The 20,724-nt window shown below is 31.3% G+C and overlaps 1 protein-coding gene and 1 long non-coding RNA gene across 5 annotated transcripts in view; one reads left to right on the top strand and one right to left on the bottom strand.

The window, feature by feature from the left end:
- LOC124372112 overlaps positions 1-6,567 on the top strand; it is a 28,941-nt gene extending 22,374 nt beyond the window's left edge. For both annotated transcript variants that reach the window (XR_006923311.1, XR_006923314.1), the window contains exon 3: positions 5,331-6,567. This is a non-coding gene — a long non-coding RNA (uncharacterized LOC124372112). The remainder of the gene's footprint in view (positions 1-5,330) is intronic.
- Positions 1-20,724, bottom strand: part of LOC124372091 (synaptonemal complex protein 2-like) — a 73,820-nt gene that overhangs the window by 16,085 nt on the left and 37,011 nt on the right. For 2 of the 3 annotated variants that reach the window (XM_046830461.1, XM_046830473.1), the window contains 5 exons: positions 17,272-17,329; positions 12,187-12,248; positions 10,206-11,724; positions 5,533-5,624; positions 1,558-1,676 (listed from right to left, as the gene is read on the bottom strand). In XM_046830461.1, coding sequence (XP_046686417.1) covers positions 1,558-1,676; positions 5,533-5,624; positions 10,206-11,724; positions 12,187-12,248; positions 17,272-17,329 — 1,850 coding nt within the window. The remainder of the gene's footprint in view (positions 1-1,557; positions 1,677-5,532; positions 5,625-10,205; positions 11,725-12,186; positions 12,249-17,271; positions 17,330-20,724) is intronic. The other variant, XM_046830467.1, reaches the window with a different exon arrangement.

Raw genomic sequence — 20,724 nt, 5'->3', positions numbered from 1 at the left:
CCAACAACAAGTCTATATCTATGTCAGGTTTTTAAATAGATTGAATAATGGTTAAAAAACAATATCACTCCATTAAAGTTCCTATCACACTTCTTTATAGATGGGACACTCAAATAAAACTCAAAGCAAATGACCTTGATGTCAATTTATTTATATTACACTGTCCTTACATATATAATTCCACTCACCTTGCTTTGATAACTTGAGAATCTAACATAACATCCCATCCCTTATAAAAATTTCAATACACCATAATACAGTTTCCTATTAATTTTATCACTACTGCACAACCTCCTTGCTTCAAGTCTAGAAAGAGAAGAAGGATTCTCCGTATAAAACTACGCATACCGACTCAAAACAATACTCATCCCCTCTCCCATTCAAATCAGCGTCTTCACGATTAAATATAATTTGATTCTTTTCTTATAATTGTCAAAATTTATCACGTTCACTATAATTAATCAATTTAAGTCTTTCTATTTTCTTTTATTATTTTTCCAAAGCTTTTTATTTAAATTTTTAGCAAAATGTGCTTTATGACGTCATCAATATACAAGTCATTTTATCCCACAATTGGCTTTTCTGCGTAATTTTATTTAGTACTTTTGTAAAACACGAATTTTGGTTATGTTTAATTCATTTTAATTAATAAAATTTGTTCCCGTATAAAGTTTTAATATACTTCTCCGTTATTAATTAAATAAATCTCAATTCCGACAACATGTGATTCACTGACGTCACAGTCTGCCAATTCCCAGCGAATATTCAAATGTCGTAATTTGACCTGTTACAATTTATACATATTAATAAGAAAAAAAACAATAACCAGGATAACAAAAAGAAAGCACAGAACATGAAACTTAAAAAGCTTAGACAAAAAAAACTTCTGCTGAAAATATACCCATTCAAACAACAAGTCAATAGCTCTTTGGAATATTATTAATAAAAATATAAATAAAATCTAAACTAAAAATAATAAACCTGTAAACTAAAACTAATAAAACTATCTGGAAACTCTCTCCCAAGTTTAGAAATAGATAGCAAGATAGAATTTGTGTCTTATTGACAATTCATATCTTATTGCTGAAAGTCTAAACAATATTTTCTCACAGATTTCAGATACTATACTTAAAAACTAACAATTTCATGAGTAAGTCTACTCATTTTGTTTCAAATCAATAAAATATTTTGTACTTGACATAACATACTATTATTATAATAAACAGACAGGAATGTAAGTAACAAAAACTTTCACACTATGATACATGAGGTCTTTACTCCACCCATCCCATTTTTCATCAGTAATACCAGTCTACATAACAGAATAATAAACCTACTATTTAGCTTCTAACAAAAATTACATTACAGGTTGGGCTAGCATGTTCAAATTTGAGAAATCGAAAGAAATCAATCAATATAACAAAGAAACTATATGTTTTGATAACTTATTGTAATGAAAAATATAATCAGTATAGAAATGACAGTTTTATGAATAATTATTACTTGTATAAATATAATTACAGTAAAAAATTAACATACATCCTTTATTCAACTCACCGTTCTTTATGCAGTAATTCTTGCACTTTATGAATTTCATTCTTTACTTTCAAAGTACAACAGGTCCCAAATTTGATCATGTCATTAATTTTAAATGAACCCTGAGAACAAACAATGTCCTGCAAACAAAATAAATTAATTATAGTAACAGAAGTCACTGATCACGTAATGATACAATTGTATTTTATGTTTAAGGGTTTGTTGTTGCCTGAGGAAGAGGGTATAAATTTTAATGTTCAAAATGTATTGCTCTGTTTTTATAACATAATAATGAAGGTAAATATCCAAAATCCTACTATCCTTTTGAATCATCCATCGTCAATAAAAAACTTTAAACATAGATTTTTTATTACATTCTTCAGCGATTATGATGTGTTATACATATTTCTTTTTCAAGGAATTATGGAGAATAATATTCTGGATATATAATTTGAATATGTATTATCTTAAAGAAAGTTATACCTATACTTGAATAAAGTTAGAAAACATCTGCAGTCGTTGGGTGGCCCATGGTTAGGAAACGTTTTTATTCCTAAAATATTGAAAATCTAAGATAGCCAAAAAAATGCGGATGTGGATACACCTTTCACTTAAAAGCATCCAGGACTTCTCGAGTCTAACTTGCCATGTTTTGTCAGGCGTTGTCGTGCAAAAACCAAAATTTTTAAAGTTCCCTCTGTGCTTGTTTTGCATTGCTCTTCTTAAGGTATCACAATACCTCGCAGAATTTATGGTTGTGCCACATTCTAAAAATCAACAAGTAAACGTCCAAAAATGTCAATGAAGCAACCATATGCTAATTTTCATAGGTTTTTGTTAAGATTTTCAATACTCATCTTGCACAAAATGTATGGTAATCTAACTTCTGCATTACAAATTTGTGTAACAAACTCCTTCAAATTTGAGGAAAACTAAGTGAGAGTTCTATTATTTTCCAAAGTCTTTAATCTTCTCATTCACTTTAGAGACGCACTCCATCTTCAGTAATCACATCGTTCCTATTAAATTCACAGAGTTAGCGATAAATCTCAAATTAGTTTATTGTGTTTAGCTAACAAAAATCGTCACATATTGTAAACTGCTATTGTAAAACATCAAGGAGTGGCAGTAACCCCTCACTAGCACAGCTGGGAAGCCACTAAACAGAGAAACGCCCTGACATCAAAATGACCGCAATAGTCCCGTCTCTAGCGACTACAGAGTGAAACGTACTTTACTTTCTGGATAGCCATCATATAAAAGTATACGGAAACTAAGAATTAATATTTTTAAATGCACACAAAATCCCCCAAAAAAACCTAATTTCATTACAAATTTAGTGACTTCAAGCAGTAATTATTTGTACTGCCTGGTGATGTAACTTTCACAGATTCAAAACACAACCCAAAATAGGAATAAACAAAAAATTAACTTTTGTTTCACGGACCAAAAATAATGTCAGTAGACAAAGCAGAAACTAATGTTTCAAATGGTATATGAATCACATCAATACATTTTTTGCACTATAACAAATGAAATAGTGGTGGCATATTGAACTGACATTTGGATGTTAATAATAAACCATAATTGGTATGTGACCAACAACTAAATGTTGATTACAACAATTAGGGTTGATAACTATAAAACTTAACATATACTGCTGTGTTCTTTGTAATCTAAAGATGTCCCAAAATCCTAATCATTACTTTTGTTCCTTAACCCTGGAACTAGCAATCGACATTATAATGTCGATCTGACATGCACCCGTTTTGACAGTTCATATAGTACGTAAGTGAAACAATACCATCACTATTTACATTCTTTGTTTGAAGGTTATTTTTGACGATGGAAGGATTGTGAAGGAAACAGGATTATTCCGGACTTTTCTGTCAAAAACACGAGAAAGGGTCTCACAGAAAAGTCAAAAATTGCACACCACTGTTGGTCTGAAGACCATCATATGAATCGGGATGAAGCCAACATAATACATCGGGAACCACATTTCTTCAAAAGAAAATTAATTGAGGCAACATACATTAAATTGGCAGACCAACCAATCAGTCAACCATCAGTCGAGATTAGGCCGCTTTGGTTGCCAATTCTAAAAAATGAACTAAAGAGAAAACCAAAAGTATCAAACGGATCAGATATTTGTAATAAACTAATGCGGAGTCACAATATGGTTTTAAGAAGTTCATCTCGCATGAACCAATAGTAACGAAAGGGCCCATTCCTGTCCCCCTTCCTTTTTATTTCCGCCATCTTGTTTTAGCCAGCCGTGACGATTACCATTGGCTAGTCCCTCTGGTCAGTCGTAGGTGGTTAGTAGACAAATGAAGACGTATTGTGACCTGTATTCCGTAGTTTAGTTTTAATGGTTAGTGTTTTGTATAGATTTTTACTAAGTGCATGTTTATACAGTTAGTGAAGTTGACAAACAACATGTAGGTTGTGATTCCTGACTTAGGCGTGCCACAACGCTTTGGTATGATTTGTTTATTTTAACCTAGTTTGTAATTATGTATTAGGTTAGTTCTTTACCTGAAGAAGAGATCAGATTGCAGATCTCGAAACGTAGTGTTACTGATTTTTTGTTTCACTGAACGATGGCAAATGTCCGGAAAAATCCTGTTTCCTTCACTATTTACATACCATTTCAAACAGAAAGACGTTTCAATGGTGAAATTCGTTTTGCTGTTTTAGATACAGTGATGTCAGAAATACGTCATAAAATTGTCAGAACAATAGTCGCCATCCCGCCATTTTGAAGCAAGTGTATGTCTGTTTTGGTCTTTAGATTTAATTCAAAAGATATTTATTTTGTGACAGAGTGAATTACTTATAAACAAGTTTATTATGGATGTTTAAAATCAAAATGTAGTGTTTTTATTAGTAATTTCATGATTTTATATGTGATATGTTGTAAATAGTCAATTTAGACTATTGTGCAGTGTAGTGAGTATTTGGGAGCTACGATATTAATGATATATCATGGATAATATGGTTTATTATGTCAGGTTATAGCTTTGTTTTAGGCTCTAATTTCAATAATGCCCCAAAATGTTGCTGATTTTGACATTAAAGAACTTGTTAACCTGTCAACAAGACTCAACAACCAAGGCCTTGACAGTGACACCTAGGTTTAATTTTATGTTTTCTGAAACCCCAAACTAAGCCAATATTTCAGCAACAGTCCAAAATTTGAATTTATTTATTGTAAAATTATTATAATCAGTGAAATATTTCTATATAAAATTTGACTTTTTTAATTTAAATTTTTGAAAATGATCGTACCCATAGTAACAAATTCAGGTATATCCCACCACTTTTCAAATATTAACAAAATTAAGAAATTGGTTATTAATTTCTAATTGATTTGTAATTACTTTAATTCTCTAAATTTTTGTATATTTTGGAAACATTTAATGTAAGAATTATATTTTTTTTAATAATCGTAACTATAGTAAAAAATTTAGCTTTTTGTGTATTGTTTGTGGTTTTAATAATATGTTTAATTTTTCTTCAAGAGAACCTGGATACCATTATATATTTTCTGAAACGATAAAATAAAGAATAAATTGGTTATCTCAGATTCTAATACTTATTATATTATGACACTATACCAGATACAGTCCTATCATTAAAAAAGGTTTTGTTTAGTTATATTGTTTTAATGGTCTATGCTTAGTATTTTTACATAATAATTATTTCTACTTTCTCCTAAAAAAATTATTACACATATATGTTTACATGTGTCACATATATTGTATTTTTACAAAGTTTTTAAATTACAGGTGCAAAACACTCAAAAATGGCCTACCATATAGGACAAAAAGACTGCCAGTTCCTGGATTAATGAAATTATATAAACTGATATTTTATAACTGTAGTTATTCCTGTATGCACTTGACACATAAACTTGTATGCCTAAAATTAGGTAAACTCATAACAAAATCTTAGTATAAGATATTACACAATTTACGAAAATTTAAGTACCTGAGATGCTGTACAGTTGAACATTTCCAATGCAATGTCATTAAAACCCAATATTTCATTTGCATTGGCAGGTAAATCTGAAACAAAATCATCTAAAGCTACATAGTGACAAATAATTATACGCCATAAGTTAAGTAAATCAGATTAAAATTAGGGAAATAGTAGGAGTAGTAATCAATCAATTAATCAATTTCTTTATTTGTCATTTCATAGAGAAATACAAAGGGGTCAAAACAGTTAATAGAATGTAAAATTACAATGTTGTTAGCTTCAGAAAGTTATATGGTAAAATAAAATAGGTTATCTTAATATACAGTGAAATCAATTGTCATTGTATAACTCAGCTAGGCTGTGGTAGGGTCATTCTGTCAACCATTTGCTGACCTCTCTCTTCAGGACCTGTCCTGTCATTCTTCTCAGTTGTCCTGGGAGATTATTATGTAGTCTGCAGCCAATGTAGAGTGGTTGTCTTTCATATAGAGTGAGGTGAAATTGAGGTATAGCAAAGGATGAAGCATGTCTGGTGTGATAGCTGTGGATGTTGTTACGTGGTGGATTTTTATGGTCAGCATAAGTGATTATCTCTTGAATGTAGAGGTTGATCACTGTCATCACTCCCAGTACATTAAAAAATGCAAGGAAAGTTTCTAGAGATTATAAATCTGCAAGTACCCTTATAGCTCGTTTCTGCAGAATCAATACCCCTTCCATGATGCTGGGCGAAGTTCCACTCCAAATAACAAGGCCATACCTAATAAATGTGATTCACACAGTCCGAAATAAGCTGTTTTGGTAGTATTAATATCAGCTACTTGTTTAAGTCTTTTCACAGAAAAAAGACCAGAAGAAACTATTTTGTAAAAGTTATCAATGTGAGGTGTTCAAGTGAGGTTTGCATCAATTGTCATTCCTAGCAGTTTGAGCTTGTCTTCTTGCACTACATTGTACACACCTAGTGTGTCTTTTATACTTTTGAAATATATCTGCTTTGTATATATATAATTATAAACCTTTTAACACTTTTTAAACTTTTATTTTCATCCTATGTACATTTCGAATTCTGGGAATTCATCTTCAGGTACTAAGTTAAGTTAAATTATGAAAATAAATAATTAAAATCAAATTGTCATGCATTTTTTCACTACCTTGGTGGCTAAATTTGTTGTATTTAATTTTATGTGTAATCAATGTATATTGTTTAAAAGTCTATCGAATAATACATTTTTTGTTAGAAAATCTTTATCATTTAATAATATATTATGGTTAATTTTGGCACTTTTATAAATTTCAAAATGTTCTAAAGTAGACAATAGGTGACTTTTTTTGCTTGTGTGTAAAATTTCAAGATTGTTTTCGATGTTAGTGTATGTATGGCCGGTGTTATTTAAATGGTCTGCATATTTTGAATTTGATGATGTTTTCAATGCTTTTATATGTGTTCGTTAAATCTAATTTTGAAGGATCGGCCGGTTTGTCCAATATAGTGGGATTGACAATCGTTGCAATTTAATTTGTGTACTCCACTATTGTTGAATTTTGATTTTGGTTTATTGAATTGCTTTTGTTTTTGATTAAAAGTCTGAGGTTGTTCGAGGTTTTGAAAGCCAATTGATATCCTTGTTTATAAAATGATTTGTTAATTTTGTGACAATGTTTACCAAGGTAGTTAATTATCTGCTTTGTTTTTTCAATGTTTGCAACCAAATCATTTTCCTTGCAGTACTGATATGCCTTATTCAAGCTTTGGGAAGAGTGTTCTTTTAGCCTAACAGCTGTTTCATCACTTACTACAAGAGTAGTATCGTCAGCATAATTATATTAAAAAAGTGTTCAGATCACCAGAGTATTGTGGCATATTATTGGTAAATAAAATAAAAGAACTGGTCCCAGAACCGAACCCTGAGGCACCCATCTTGTTATTGTTTTGGGATTGGATTTCACATACTGTACTATGTTGTTGGATGTAGATTTAACTTTAACTATTGGGCTTTGTCCACCTAAGTACGAATGATACATAGATTTTGCTGCTCCATCTATGCTTAATGACTCAAGTTTCAGGATGATGAGATCAAACCTTAGGGAATCGAACGCCTTGCTGAAATCAAGTAGTATTTCTATAACTAGTTTTTGTTTTCAAGCTGATCAATTACATTTGCCATGTGGCTAATTAATGCTATTAAGGTTATTTCTCTTTTACAAATATATGCTGCTTTTCTATTAACAGGCTGTTATCCTCCAGATATTTCATTAATCTTGCAAGCACTACTTGTTTGATTACCTTAGGGAGGGTGGAAACTAAAGATATGGGTCTATAATTTGTTAGATCTGTTAGTGAGCCTTTTTTGTGGTCTGACTTTTCAACATTTTAGACCACTTGAGAATAATCCTTCTTCAAATGATTTATTAATAAAGCTTGTTAATGGAGTTATGAGTTCTTTGGAGCAGATTTTTGCAAGCTGTGGGGGAACCTTATCCAGTTCTGCAAACCAATTTAGTTTATATGACTAAATTATTTTTGATATTTCTTCTGGATTGATGAATGATAGTTCTGAGAGATATTGATTGCATCTGAATCTGACTAGGTTGCTGTGGCAGCTCATGTTACATTGCCTTTAACTAGTGCTTCATCAGCAACGCATATGAAGTAGTTATTTAGTTGTTCTGCTACTTTATTTTAGATCATACTTTTTCTTTGCATCAGTGCAGATTGTAGTAAAGTAAACAGTGAGTACTCCACCCATGGCATTCTGCCAGACTATAAAAAAATCAAGCAGAATAGGAATGCTCGTTACAATAAATATAGGTCCTCTTAACCTAAATCAGAAGCAAGGTAAAAAAAAAAATACTAAATACATACACACTGATACATTTTTTACAATATAGATGATTTGTTTTACACAATAATTGTTACTGTAATGTAAAGTAATAATATCATATACTTCAAATAAGTTTGCTTTATTGAAACATTTGTGTTTTAGTACTTCTACTGATGCATGACTCATTGTAAAAAGTCATTCAATACTATTATGTTTAATCATATATAACATGTTTATTAACATTTATTTGTTTTCACTGTGACAAAACTTTAGATAATTTGATAAGTGAACAAAATAATTCTACAGTAATGGCTCTGGAAAGGTTTAGATCAAATGGATTGATGGTAAATAATAGTAAAACTGAAAAAATCATTTCCCCTCTGAATGGGAAATAGTTGAAAATAGTAAGCCTGTTAAATTACTTGGCATTCACATAGACAGCAGGTTAAGTTGGGAATAACATATTAATAGTCTGTGCAAAAATTATCTAGGGATACCTATTTGTTAAGGAAACCAAAAAATTGTATCAACTTATCAGTGTTGATTACAGCCTACTATACCTTTTTTAATTCTCGTCTCCTGTACAGAATTACACTTTGGGGCAATAGCAGTCATGCAGATAGAATTTTTATTTGTCAAAAGAAAGCTTTAAGGACAGTTAAATCTATACTAGAAAGAGAGTCGTGTTTGCCCTTTATTAAAATACTTCAAATAATGATATTTCTTAGTATGTATATTTATTGTTGTCTAGTTAGTGTTAAAGAAAATTTGTACAATTTTACATGTAGGTAAGATATTTATACCCTTAATACAAGGAATAGTTATTTACTTAATCAAGTTTCAGTAAGGTTGGAAAAATCAAAAAGTAGCTACATCTTCATGAAGATTAAATTATTTAATAAACTACCTCAGAGAGCCATTAGTGTAGAAATTAATAGATTTAAGATGGTATTAAGTAAATGGTCGAAAACTAATGCTTTCTACCCTGTTGGTGAATATTTAACATGTAATATTAATACCCTGATATTTTAATTTGTTATTTAATATTTGTACTTAGTTTATATGTATCATGTTTATTTATTAAGTTTTAGTTATGAATTTTAATTAATTATTTATTTATGCTTTTAAATATACTATTGTTTTAGGGTAAACTGTTAAATACTGCTGCTTTGGCTTTGTCTATTGCATGTAAATTGCTTAAAGACAATAACATATCTTGAATCTGTACAATATTATTGATAACTACAGTAAAATGTTTTAAATATGTAAATACAATCATCATATTTGCTCTCTAAACTAAGTAATGGACTGTATGTAACTGGATAATGCAATAGCTTATGTAATATTATTATTTCAGTGCATTTATTCTTGATTTTTAATGAACTGTAGTTTTGATTTTAAATACTTCTGATAGCTATCTCCCAAAATTAACTTAAAACATAATAGTTATACACAAATAATTATGTTATATTGTATATACATAATATACCTTTTTATACTATAATAGAAAATAACTGTAATCCGTTTTGTACGTTTTATTATGTTGAAAGTGTTTCCAAATTTATTGCTTTTACTTCTTATGCACTCAAAATTTCACATGAGATATAGTGTTTGCAAAATCACATTTTTAGGTCTTAGCAGTTTTGGCGCACCTGCACCTCAAAGGGTTAGTAGTAACATGGTGGTTATGTAAAAAAATAACAATTAGGTTTAGTTTTAAATGTGGGAGCATAATTTCATGAATATAATTATTCATTCACTATTTTTACCATACCAAAATATTCTCTGACTTTTTGGGTAACCCTCATAAATGGCTAAATCAATGGAACAAAATATATTATAGGTAGTTCTACTTACAATTCACACAATCCAATACTGGAGGAACTGCAGTTACTACATCATCCATCTTCTCTTCTAGGCATGTTTCATCTTTTTGTGAACATGCTTTTTTAATCTGACCCCTTGCACCTTTTTTACATTTTTCAGTATTTTTTTTGGACTCTACCTTTTTATTTTTAGTTTTTCTTTGATTCTTTTTCTGTTTTGGCTCCTTTTTAATAGCAGTACTAGTATTATTCTTTAAATGTTTTCCAACACTTAACTCTGCTAATAAAAAGGCAGGCTCTTCTAAATTCATTGGTTCTATTTCCATTTCGTCCGCACAAACCATATCCCGAATGGGATCTACCCTTCTCTTGGTAGACCTCATCACATATTCTCTTACATGGTTTGGATGTAAAGCCACTTCCTTTTCTAATGGCATTTTTATATGTGGTTCAGAATCAGATTCTGAATCAGAGGACAACATAACTTTAATCCTTTTCATACCTTTCTTGGCCTTTTTTCTGGCATATGTCCTCTTCACAACCAAATCTTTCCCAGAAGAGGAAAAATCTGAATAAACAGATTTTGCTGGAAATAGTCCACTTGTCTTTGCATTTTCTGGTGTTTTATTTAATGCTCGTAATTTTTTGTCATTATATGAAGTGAAGTGTGGAATTCTCTCTTTCAATGAAGGTTTTTCAGGTTCTTCCATTCTTTCATCGTTACATGTATCATCTTTGTCAAGCTCATTTAAGTCTGTAAAAATATTGCTGTTACGAATACTGCCCGATTTTGTATGTTTTTCTGTAAAATTAATGTAAGAAAAACTGATGTTATCTTTGTTTGCACCTCGTTGTCGAACCACAGTGTGTTCAGGTTTCTTGAGTTTGTATGTTGGTACTTCAAGAGAGAAGTCTTCTTGAGAAGACATGATAAAATCTTTAGTGTTCATGTTTTCCACTGAATATAAATGCCTCCTCTTACAGTTATTATTTTGAACAGTTGGAACATGTCTCCGACTAGTTTCTTGTGTATTCATTTGATTAGGGCCTTGCAAAGATGATAATGCGTTTGAAACTAATTGCTGCCCTTTAAGGGATACAGTTTTACAAGATGAAATGTTTTCTTCATTTTGAGATTCTGATACAAAAGCTATTGTATTATTTTCCTTTTTCGGAGAAACAATCTCAGGAATTTCAAAGTTTTCATTTCCAGCATCAGAATTTGTATGTTCTGGTACAACATTATTATTTTCAGTTTTATTCACATGTTCCAGTTTATTTTTATGTGGATTAACTGTTGCATTCAGGCTTGATGTTTCATTTCCTTCTAATGTAGAGTCATTAATTACAATGCTAGTTTGGTTTTGTTTGTTTAATCCCTTGACATAATGAGTGAAAGTATCCGAACACTGTGAACTTTGACTTAAATCACTATCATTTGCCTGTTGAGTTGCTTGATTTTCTTGATTCCTCTTTCTGGAGGTTTTAGTTTCCAGGATTTGAGAAGGGCCAATTATATCTGATTGATCAGAATCAGATTCTTCTGGAAACTGCAAAAAAGAAATAAAAAAAATTAAATAAAGGTTTTATTTAACCTTGTTAGAAAACATGATAAAATAAAAAATTAATATTGTAGTCTATTTATATTATTATTACTCCTTATGGCAAAAAGTAATGTTTATTCAATGTTACAACTATAAAATCACATATATATTAGAGTTTTAATTTACTGTGAGTTTTAAAATAAAAAAGGTAATTTTTCTTTGTGAAATATAATATTTTTTATGCTATAAAAGGATTTTACTTCAAAGCACAATTACATCTCTTAGTATTAATTTTAGAATGTCTGATTCATTGCATTATTGGACTTGTGTTGACACTGTTACCATATAAGCTGATTCCAGCACACAAGGGATTCCTGCACTGAAACTGATTCCAAGCAGGCTTTTTCAGTCTACTCAGCCAATAACTTCCAAGATAACTTTTTAATATTAATTTAATAAAGTTAATACCTGATGGGCAGAAGTGTACTTTGTGGCAACACTCTTCTCCATAGCAGTAGGATTCTCCTTCACTGAAAGACAAAAATACTTCCATAAACTTCTTTAATCAAAGTCAAATGTTTACATTTAAGGAAAGTATAAAGACTGAACCAAATTGTAGTGTGACAGTAAAACTAAGACTTCTCAACTCTGTAAGTGTAAATCATTGGAATCTTGATTGATTTTTATTTGAAAGACGTTGTTCATAGCATTCTCGCAGTAGAAAGAAATTTATCTATCTCTATCCTTAAAATAATCAATGCTACAGAAGGATTCATTATCAATATCGATTCTTGATTAAACCAATTTAGAATCAATGGCCTAATACTAATTATTCATACTGATCCACATCTGTTACCTCAGCATGATATAGAATATAAGAATGATACAAACACAGCACAGCATGACACGAGAGACATGAAAGTAGCTCAAACACATACATAACTAGCTTGATAAAGCATTAACAACCATAGTACACAAAACACACCTTTGGTAAAGCACAAATCATAATTAAACAAAGTAGGAGTATGCCAGACCAGTGTCATTTAACAAGCTTAGCAAGGATAGAATAATAACACCCCATGTACAGATTGGGACAATCATCAAACTCGATCTTGCTTGTGTAGAAATGAAGTTACATGTAAAATTTCATGTTTATAACTCATTTTGTTCTTGAGATATCTTATGGACAGACAGAAAGGATCTTTTGTCAACTCCTGAGTGATAGACTTCACTAATGCTAAGCCAAAAACATAATAAATCTTCATAATTTCATTAGTTGTTGAAAAAATTTAGGTAATATGTTTGGGATTTATTTCCCCCTTTATGATATAACTATCAGTAGAATAAATGTGATTTATTAAATACTTTAATGAAAAAAGTGTAATTACATAGGTTACAGCATACAAAATTACACTATTGCCTTTTTATATGTTCAGTATATCAAGACAGTCATTGTAATATGATAATGTGTCAAATTTATTTTTAGAAGGTTTCTGAGAACAATTTTTTTATTTTGAGTATTCAGCAACATAACTGGAAACTAACAGAAAGAGATATAATGATAGAAAAGGAAATAAATTATAGGAAGGGCACTAGCTTGCACACATAATACTGACCAACTTGATTAACTCAAATTTCACAGTGTGAAGAGACTATTGGACACATCACAATTCCTGAACTCTGGGTGGTATCTAGAAATATTCATATAGCTCCTCAGAATATTCTCTTGTGGTAATTATCTTTAAAAGTTTAGATGTGAGATCAAATTTAGAACTTTGTGCTCAGAGTAGGCCAAATTATAGAGCACAGTGAAAAGAAAATAGTATCCTATTGGTCTTAGCATTGTATTTCTAACAAAGCCACCCTTAACGATTGGTTATTTCTACACTTTGTCACTTATCGCAACAACAAAAAAATATCCATTTACCATCTGTGTCAATGATACACTAGACATGACCTTTTTTATAAACTATATCAGGCTTACAATGTTATTCTTCAGGGATGAACAACTATGTCTAGGTTACAGTCCAACCAGCACCACATAAAATTCCTCATAAAATCCTTGAAATTTGTTTCACTATTAATTTGGATGTATTTGGTTAACAAAGTTATCCAAAATAATTTAAAAAAATGAAGTTTTATGCTATATGTTTTATAAAAATCAGTTGAAAATGAAGTTGTATAGTGTCAACATATATTGATTTAGATAGAACCCCTCAAAAAGTGTTCTAGAGTTTAGGATCGGTACACATTTCTCTATCCAAGAATTAAGTGATATTACTAGGGCAACCGACCATTTTCGCAATGAAAATTAAAACATTTCTTGCTAATAACGAAGGAAACAGGGTTTTTTTTTTGACATTTGCCATCGTTCAGTGATACAAAAAATCAGCAACATTATGTTGCGAGATCTGCAATCTGATCTCTTTTTCAGGTAAATAACTAACCTAACACATAATTACAAACTACTGTAGGTTAAAATAAACAAATCATACCAGAGTGTTGTGACACGCCTAAGTCAGGAATCACAACCACCATGTTGTGTGTCAATTTCACTACCTCTAAAACAAACACTTAACAAAAAACTAAATACAGTACTAATTATTAAAACTGAACTACAGAATACAGGTCACAATAGGTCTGGCCAATAGCAAATGTCAATTGTCACGGCAGAAACAAGATGGCGGCAAAATGGAAGGGAATAGGAGTGGGCCTTTTTTATTATTGGTTTACTTCTTCTCAAACTTCTTAAAACCATACTGTGACTCTGCATTGATTTATTACAAATATCTAATCTGTTTGATACTTAATTTTTCAGAACTGGCAACCAAAGCAGCCTAATCTCGACTGATGGTTAACTGATTGGTTGGTCTGTCAATTTAATGTATATAGTCTCAATTAATTTATTTTTAAAGAAATGAGGTTCCCGATTTATTATGTTGGCTTCATCCTAATTCATATGATGGTCTTCAGGCCAACAATGGTGTGCAATTTTTTACTTTTCTGTTAGATCCTTTCTTGTGTTCTTTTATCCTTACGTTTAATGGTCTTTTTGTCTCACCTATGTATTTCCTATTGCAACTACATTTTATAACCACATTTTACATTTTATAAACACAGTTTTTGGAATCCAGTGAGCTATTTTTTTGTTTTGTTTTCACGAGACTTTGTCTAAGAATATTGTGTGTTTTAAACGTGGTTCTAATGTACTTTCTACCTACTCTTCTAGTTTTATCTGATAATCCCAGCATATAAGGGATTGACATAAACACAAATTTATCACTATTCTCTTTTTCTGACTCATGAATGATTGTTTGTTTGCACTTATTTATTAATAAAATTGAGGATATCCATTGCGTCTAAGATCCGATTCAAATTTCTTAAATTCCTCTTTTTAATCCATCTTTATCTGAGCATAATCTCTTTGCTCTATCAAATAACGAGTAGGCCACTCCTTTTTTGACAGATTATTGATGGTTTTATTGATAATTTGAATATTTTCCTGTGTGTGTCTTCTTCCAAAAAAACAGTAGTCTTAAGGACGTCCGACTCTCTTAATACACACACATCCAAAAAAGAAAGCTTGTTTTGAACTTCCACTTCCATTGTGAGGCGAATGGGAGGAGAAATACTATTAATGTGATTCAAAAACTCATTCAATTCAGTGTCTCCATGAGGAAAAAGAACAAAGGTATCATCCACATACCTCCACCAAATCTTCGGTTTGAACTGAGCCGAAGCCAGGGCTTTTTGCTCAAATTCCTCCATAAAGATATTGGCGAAAATAGGAGACAGTGGAGAACCCATTACCATCCCCTTGTCTTAATAAATAAATTTGACCCTCTATCTCAAAATAATTGCATTGAGTGAATTGTTACGTTTTTTGCAACAAAATAACTGTTAAGTTTTAACAGTTAACCTAGTTTGCAATTATGTGTTAGTTAGTTATTTACCTGAAGAAGAGATCAGATTGCTGATATCGAAACATAGTGTTACAGATTTTTCTGTATCACTGAACAATAGCAAATGTCCGAAAAAACCCTGTTTCCTTCACAATCCTTCCATTGTCAAAAACAAACAAAGAATTGCTAATAATATTTCAAAATTTTCTTGATCTTATATAGGTTTCACTCAAGCACAGACATACCTAAGACAGAACCCTACTTTCCTATTACATCATCCATCTTCAATAAAACACTTTAAACAAAGAAAAAGTGAAAAAGTACATTTTTGTAAACAATTTATAAAATAAATCCAACAATACTTGAAATGTTTAAATCAGATATCAAATAACTTATTTATTGCAAATAGTAGTGTGACCATGCATGTCAAGTTTCTTCACAATAAGGTAAGGGTTCAACAATGAAACAGTGTAAATAAATTAACACATTCAAAAGAATCTGTTACTTGTTCCATTAGTTTGTGTAGAACACTTTGTTACACCCTGTATATGACAATGAATAACTATCACCAATATCAGATGGTCCAAGTTCACAATCTACTGTGATATGCAATATTTTTCCTATATATGATAAAACACTAACTACTTATGGTATAGAGATTATATAAAGTCACAACCTTTTTCAAACAAACAATAAAGCAATGTATGGCACTACAATAATAAAGGTATTTCTTAATAAAGAAACAGTGATGAGCTGAACATCCAGTCAGAAAAACAAGTGAACAAGAACAAAAGTAGAAGACACCCAGTTGTTCCTATATCTTAGCAAAGATTAAACACAAGTTATATTGTATGAGAAATGACTGCAAGGAATGAAATCAAACATTATATAATATTTTACAAAAACTAACTACAAAACACATACCAGTCAGATTAAGGAAAAATATTAAGTACTAGAAAAGCATGCGATAAACCAACCACTCATTCTTTCTTCCCTAAATGAGTCCAGATGTTAAATCACCCACTTTATTATTCTATCATAGAAGTTTGCACTTGATAGATCATCTGCTGGTTCTCAAAAAGCTTTAACCATGAACAAGTGAACAAATCTTGCCAATTTTATTTTATGATTAAATATTTTCATAAAGGCACCAATTTTATTCTGCCATTTACTAATAAATAGTTTAAAAAATCTCAGATTCAAACATAATGGTTTTAATAAAAAAAAAAGATCAGCAACATTTTGTTAACTGACTACTGAATGTTTGTAAAACCCTGCGCATCTCCAAGGAATGTGAATAAAATATTATTTTTTAGACAAAACTTATCTTACTTAACAGGGTTGAAGTAAATATACACAGAATTCTTTTAAAGCTTTGGGTATTTAAAACATTATTTTCATTTATTTATAGACTACAGTTCTGTTACATAGACAATATTTTTAAAACTTTTTTGACTATTGCGTTTAGCAATGATGATTGTATTTTTTAACATTTCCAATAGAATGCATTTAGATAGTTTATAATAATATTATAAGCAATACACACCCAACAATAAATTGCATAATTCGTTATCATTGACTACTTATTTACATACAGAAGGACAGCAAGTTATAACACCACCACTTATATGTTTTATAGAAAAATACTTACATTTAGGGGATCGAGTGTCTCCTCCATCTAATGGTAAATCAGTGTAGGTAACTTCACTCTAGAAAACGACAAAAGAACTTTTAAAACAAAGACTTGTACTATTTGCAAATTTATGCAACTTATACAAGTAATAAGTTCTATAATTTTGTCCATTATACAAAATACAGAAATTTACTTTAGTATCTAAATGTTCCTGATTGCATTGTCAATTTATTTAAACCATTCGACAAATGGTAAATCTGTAAATCACAGAGTCTGTCACAACTTTTAACCCATTGCAGGCAAAAGTACAGCACATGTGTCTTACCTCCAAGTGGACTGTAGACCGAAAGGCGCAGTTAATGTTTCCTCTGTTCTGCGTTTTGCAATAATGATTGTATTTTTAACATTTCCAATAGAATGCATTTAGATGCTCTCGGTTAGGTTAGGAATTTTGTTGTTATCACAGTAATACAATAAACATCTAATAGAATTAGCCTCAAATGTTCTGTTACATTATTTTCTGTTGCACAGGCCAGTGGTCCATGGAAACAGACAGAATAAGGCTTGAAGTGGATCGTCCTCTTCTTTTTTTTTTAAAAGAAAAAGTTTTGTTTGTAACTGGTGGTCAGCCATGTATTTTGTTTACTTCAGAGCTTCAAATAAATGTGAGCAAATTATTTAGGTCTTCTATTTATTAGTTTGGATTTATTTATCAAAGAAATGTATACACAATATATTCAAATTCAAATATCCTTTATTCAATAAAATGTACATTGTACAATGAATAGCGTCAACCTACAATAAGTATAATTACTAGTAATTAATAATATTGAATAATAGTTAAATTATAACAAAAATTTGCATAATATAATAATTAAATTAATACAAGCAACAGCTGACATATAACTTAAACCAAACTAATATAATAATTAGCAAAAATTTAAAAACAAATAAAAATTTAACATTTAACAGGTCACCAAACAGAAAAAAAATATTTTCCAAGACGTAGTTAGTTTCTAACATAAATTCTTATACAGAAAAAGGATCTTAACACAAAATTTTCTTAAGTTTATGACACCACATGTATACATAAACTACAACTTAAATAATAGCTTATAAGTAAATAAATACACAAAGTGTATACACAAATTTTAATTATACAGTGGAACCTGGCTAATTCGAACTTCTATAATTCGAAATCTTCTTTAATTCGAATATTTATATTGGTCCCTAGCATTTTCTATCTAAGTAATGCTAAAATATCGTGGTTAATTCGAAGTTTATTTTGGATAATTCGAACTTTTTATTTGAACCCGATGCTGATTTTAAAGTGGAAATATTCGCGAAAGGCCGTTGCACTCTCTCTAATCGCAAGGCACTTGCTTCAAGGCCATTGGACACAGATCTAGCTACCCTCCCGCCCTGTAGACGTGACTCATCGCGACTGGCACAAGCTGCGCTGCCTGCAAGATCACTCCACTCCTCACCAGCTCTTTGATTTGTAAATTGACTCAACCGTTAGTGTCACGTGGTTAGTCTATCTTGACAACTGTGCGGGTGTGTGAACTTTCTTGCATATCGTTTGTTTACGTACAGTACTGTATGTCTTCCGTAATTTTACGTATAATTTGTTAGTGTTTGACTCTTTGTTTGTTGAGCAGAATGTCGTCGCGTTGTAATCCTCGAACATACAAAACTTTGTCTTTGGCTCAAAAAATAGCGCCAATCAAAGAAGTAGAGAAGGGGGTTAAGAAAAAATCTGACATTGCCAAGGACTTTGGAATTCCTCCTAACACATTGTTCCACCTACTTAAAGAATAAAGAAAAAAACTCTCTGGAGTGAAAGTGAGAACATTAAAGACCGGAAAAGGTTAAGGGAGCCAGAAAATCCAGATTTGGACAATTGTGTTTTAAAGTGGTTCAAACAAACTAAGGATAAGAAGATTCCAGTGAGTGGTCCTCTCATAAGAAGCAAAGCTGAACAATTTGCTACTGAATTGGGGGAAAAAGATTTTAAGGCTAGTACAGGGTGGCTTGACGGCTTCAACAAAATTTCGTTGAAATCCATTTGTGGTAATAGTGGAAGCGTTAATCAACATGAAGCCAACTGATGGAAAACAGATTTGGAGGAGAAGATTCAGGATCGGGAGGAAAGGGACATCTTCAATGTTGATGAAACTGGACCTTTTTTAATGCACCCCTGACAAAACACTCGCATTTTAAGAGTAAAAATGCCACGGAGGAAAACTGAGTAAAGAGCGAATTACTCTCCTGGTTGGTGCAAAAATGGACGGATCACTGCCTTTACTAATGATTGGCAAGTTGGCTAGTCCCCGTTGTTTCAAGAACGTCAAATCAAAGCCAGTGGAGTATGTGAACAGCGCAAGAGCTTGGATGACCAGTCACCTTATTGAGAAATGGTTTTTGAACTTAGACAAAAAGTTCATAAAAGAAAAACGAAAAGTTATCTTGTTTATAGACAACTGTACTGCGCATAAAAAAGTAATAGAAAATGTTAAAGTAATTTTTTCCCTGCCAATATGACTTCGGTTGTCCAGCCTATAGACCAGGGGACCATAACAAATCTAAAACAGTTTTACAGACGTTTATTAGTTGATTACATACTGACTAAAGATTGTGACGCCCTAAAAATCAAGTTAGACATTCTTCAAGCCTCTCGCATGTGCAAGAAAGCTTGGGACATAGTAACGCCGGAACGATCAAAAATTGCTTTAAAAAAGCTGGTTTTTTAAAAAAGGAGGACGACGCCGAAAAAGCCAACGACATTATAGCGGAAGCGGTACCTTCAGTTGACGGCTAGGAGGACGTCATTACTGACCCTGCCATCTCGTTTGAAGATTTTGTCAACGTGGATGAAGATGTTGCAGTATGTGGTGAGATAACAGACGCGGAGATCATCGCTGCAGTGCTCAACAATAAACAAGATGGTGACATGGCATCGGGTGATGAAGACGGCGAGTCATCAGTTGGGGCGGAAATAAACGTTCCGAGTGCGGCCGAAGCAGCACATCACATCATGGAACTTAGACGTTTTTTTTAAAGTAAAAAATGACGTGAGTCTATTTTCAATTCATTGAATATGGCAAAATCTTTTGTCACTTCTGAAAGACTTAACTTTAGAAAACAAGTGAAGATTTCCGACTTCTTTCAAAAATATTAAATAATATTGTACTGCATAATATCCCTTATCACCATTCAACTTATTTTCTTTTATTCATAAACATATACTGTAATTGTGTATTTTTTTAGATAATTCATGATTCAATTTTGCACTGTTTTACCATACTCTGTTTAGTAGAAATGCTCAGAAAAACATACATTTACAACCATTCATGTTATTGTCAATACAGGTTTTCAGCAAAGATGTGAAGGGTCATTATTTTATGCCTTTAATTCTTAACTCTTTTAATTCGAATTTTTGGATAATTCAAATTTTTTTATTGGCCCCTT

This window comes from Homalodisca vitripennis, chromosome 1, assembly GCF_021130785.1.
Source record: "Homalodisca vitripennis isolate AUS2020 chromosome 1, UT_GWSS_2.1, whole genome shotgun sequence".
Taxonomy (NCBI): domain Eukaryota; kingdom Metazoa; phylum Arthropoda; class Insecta; order Hemiptera; family Cicadellidae; genus Homalodisca; species Homalodisca vitripennis.
This window is presented reverse-complemented; position numbering and strand designations above follow the sequence as displayed.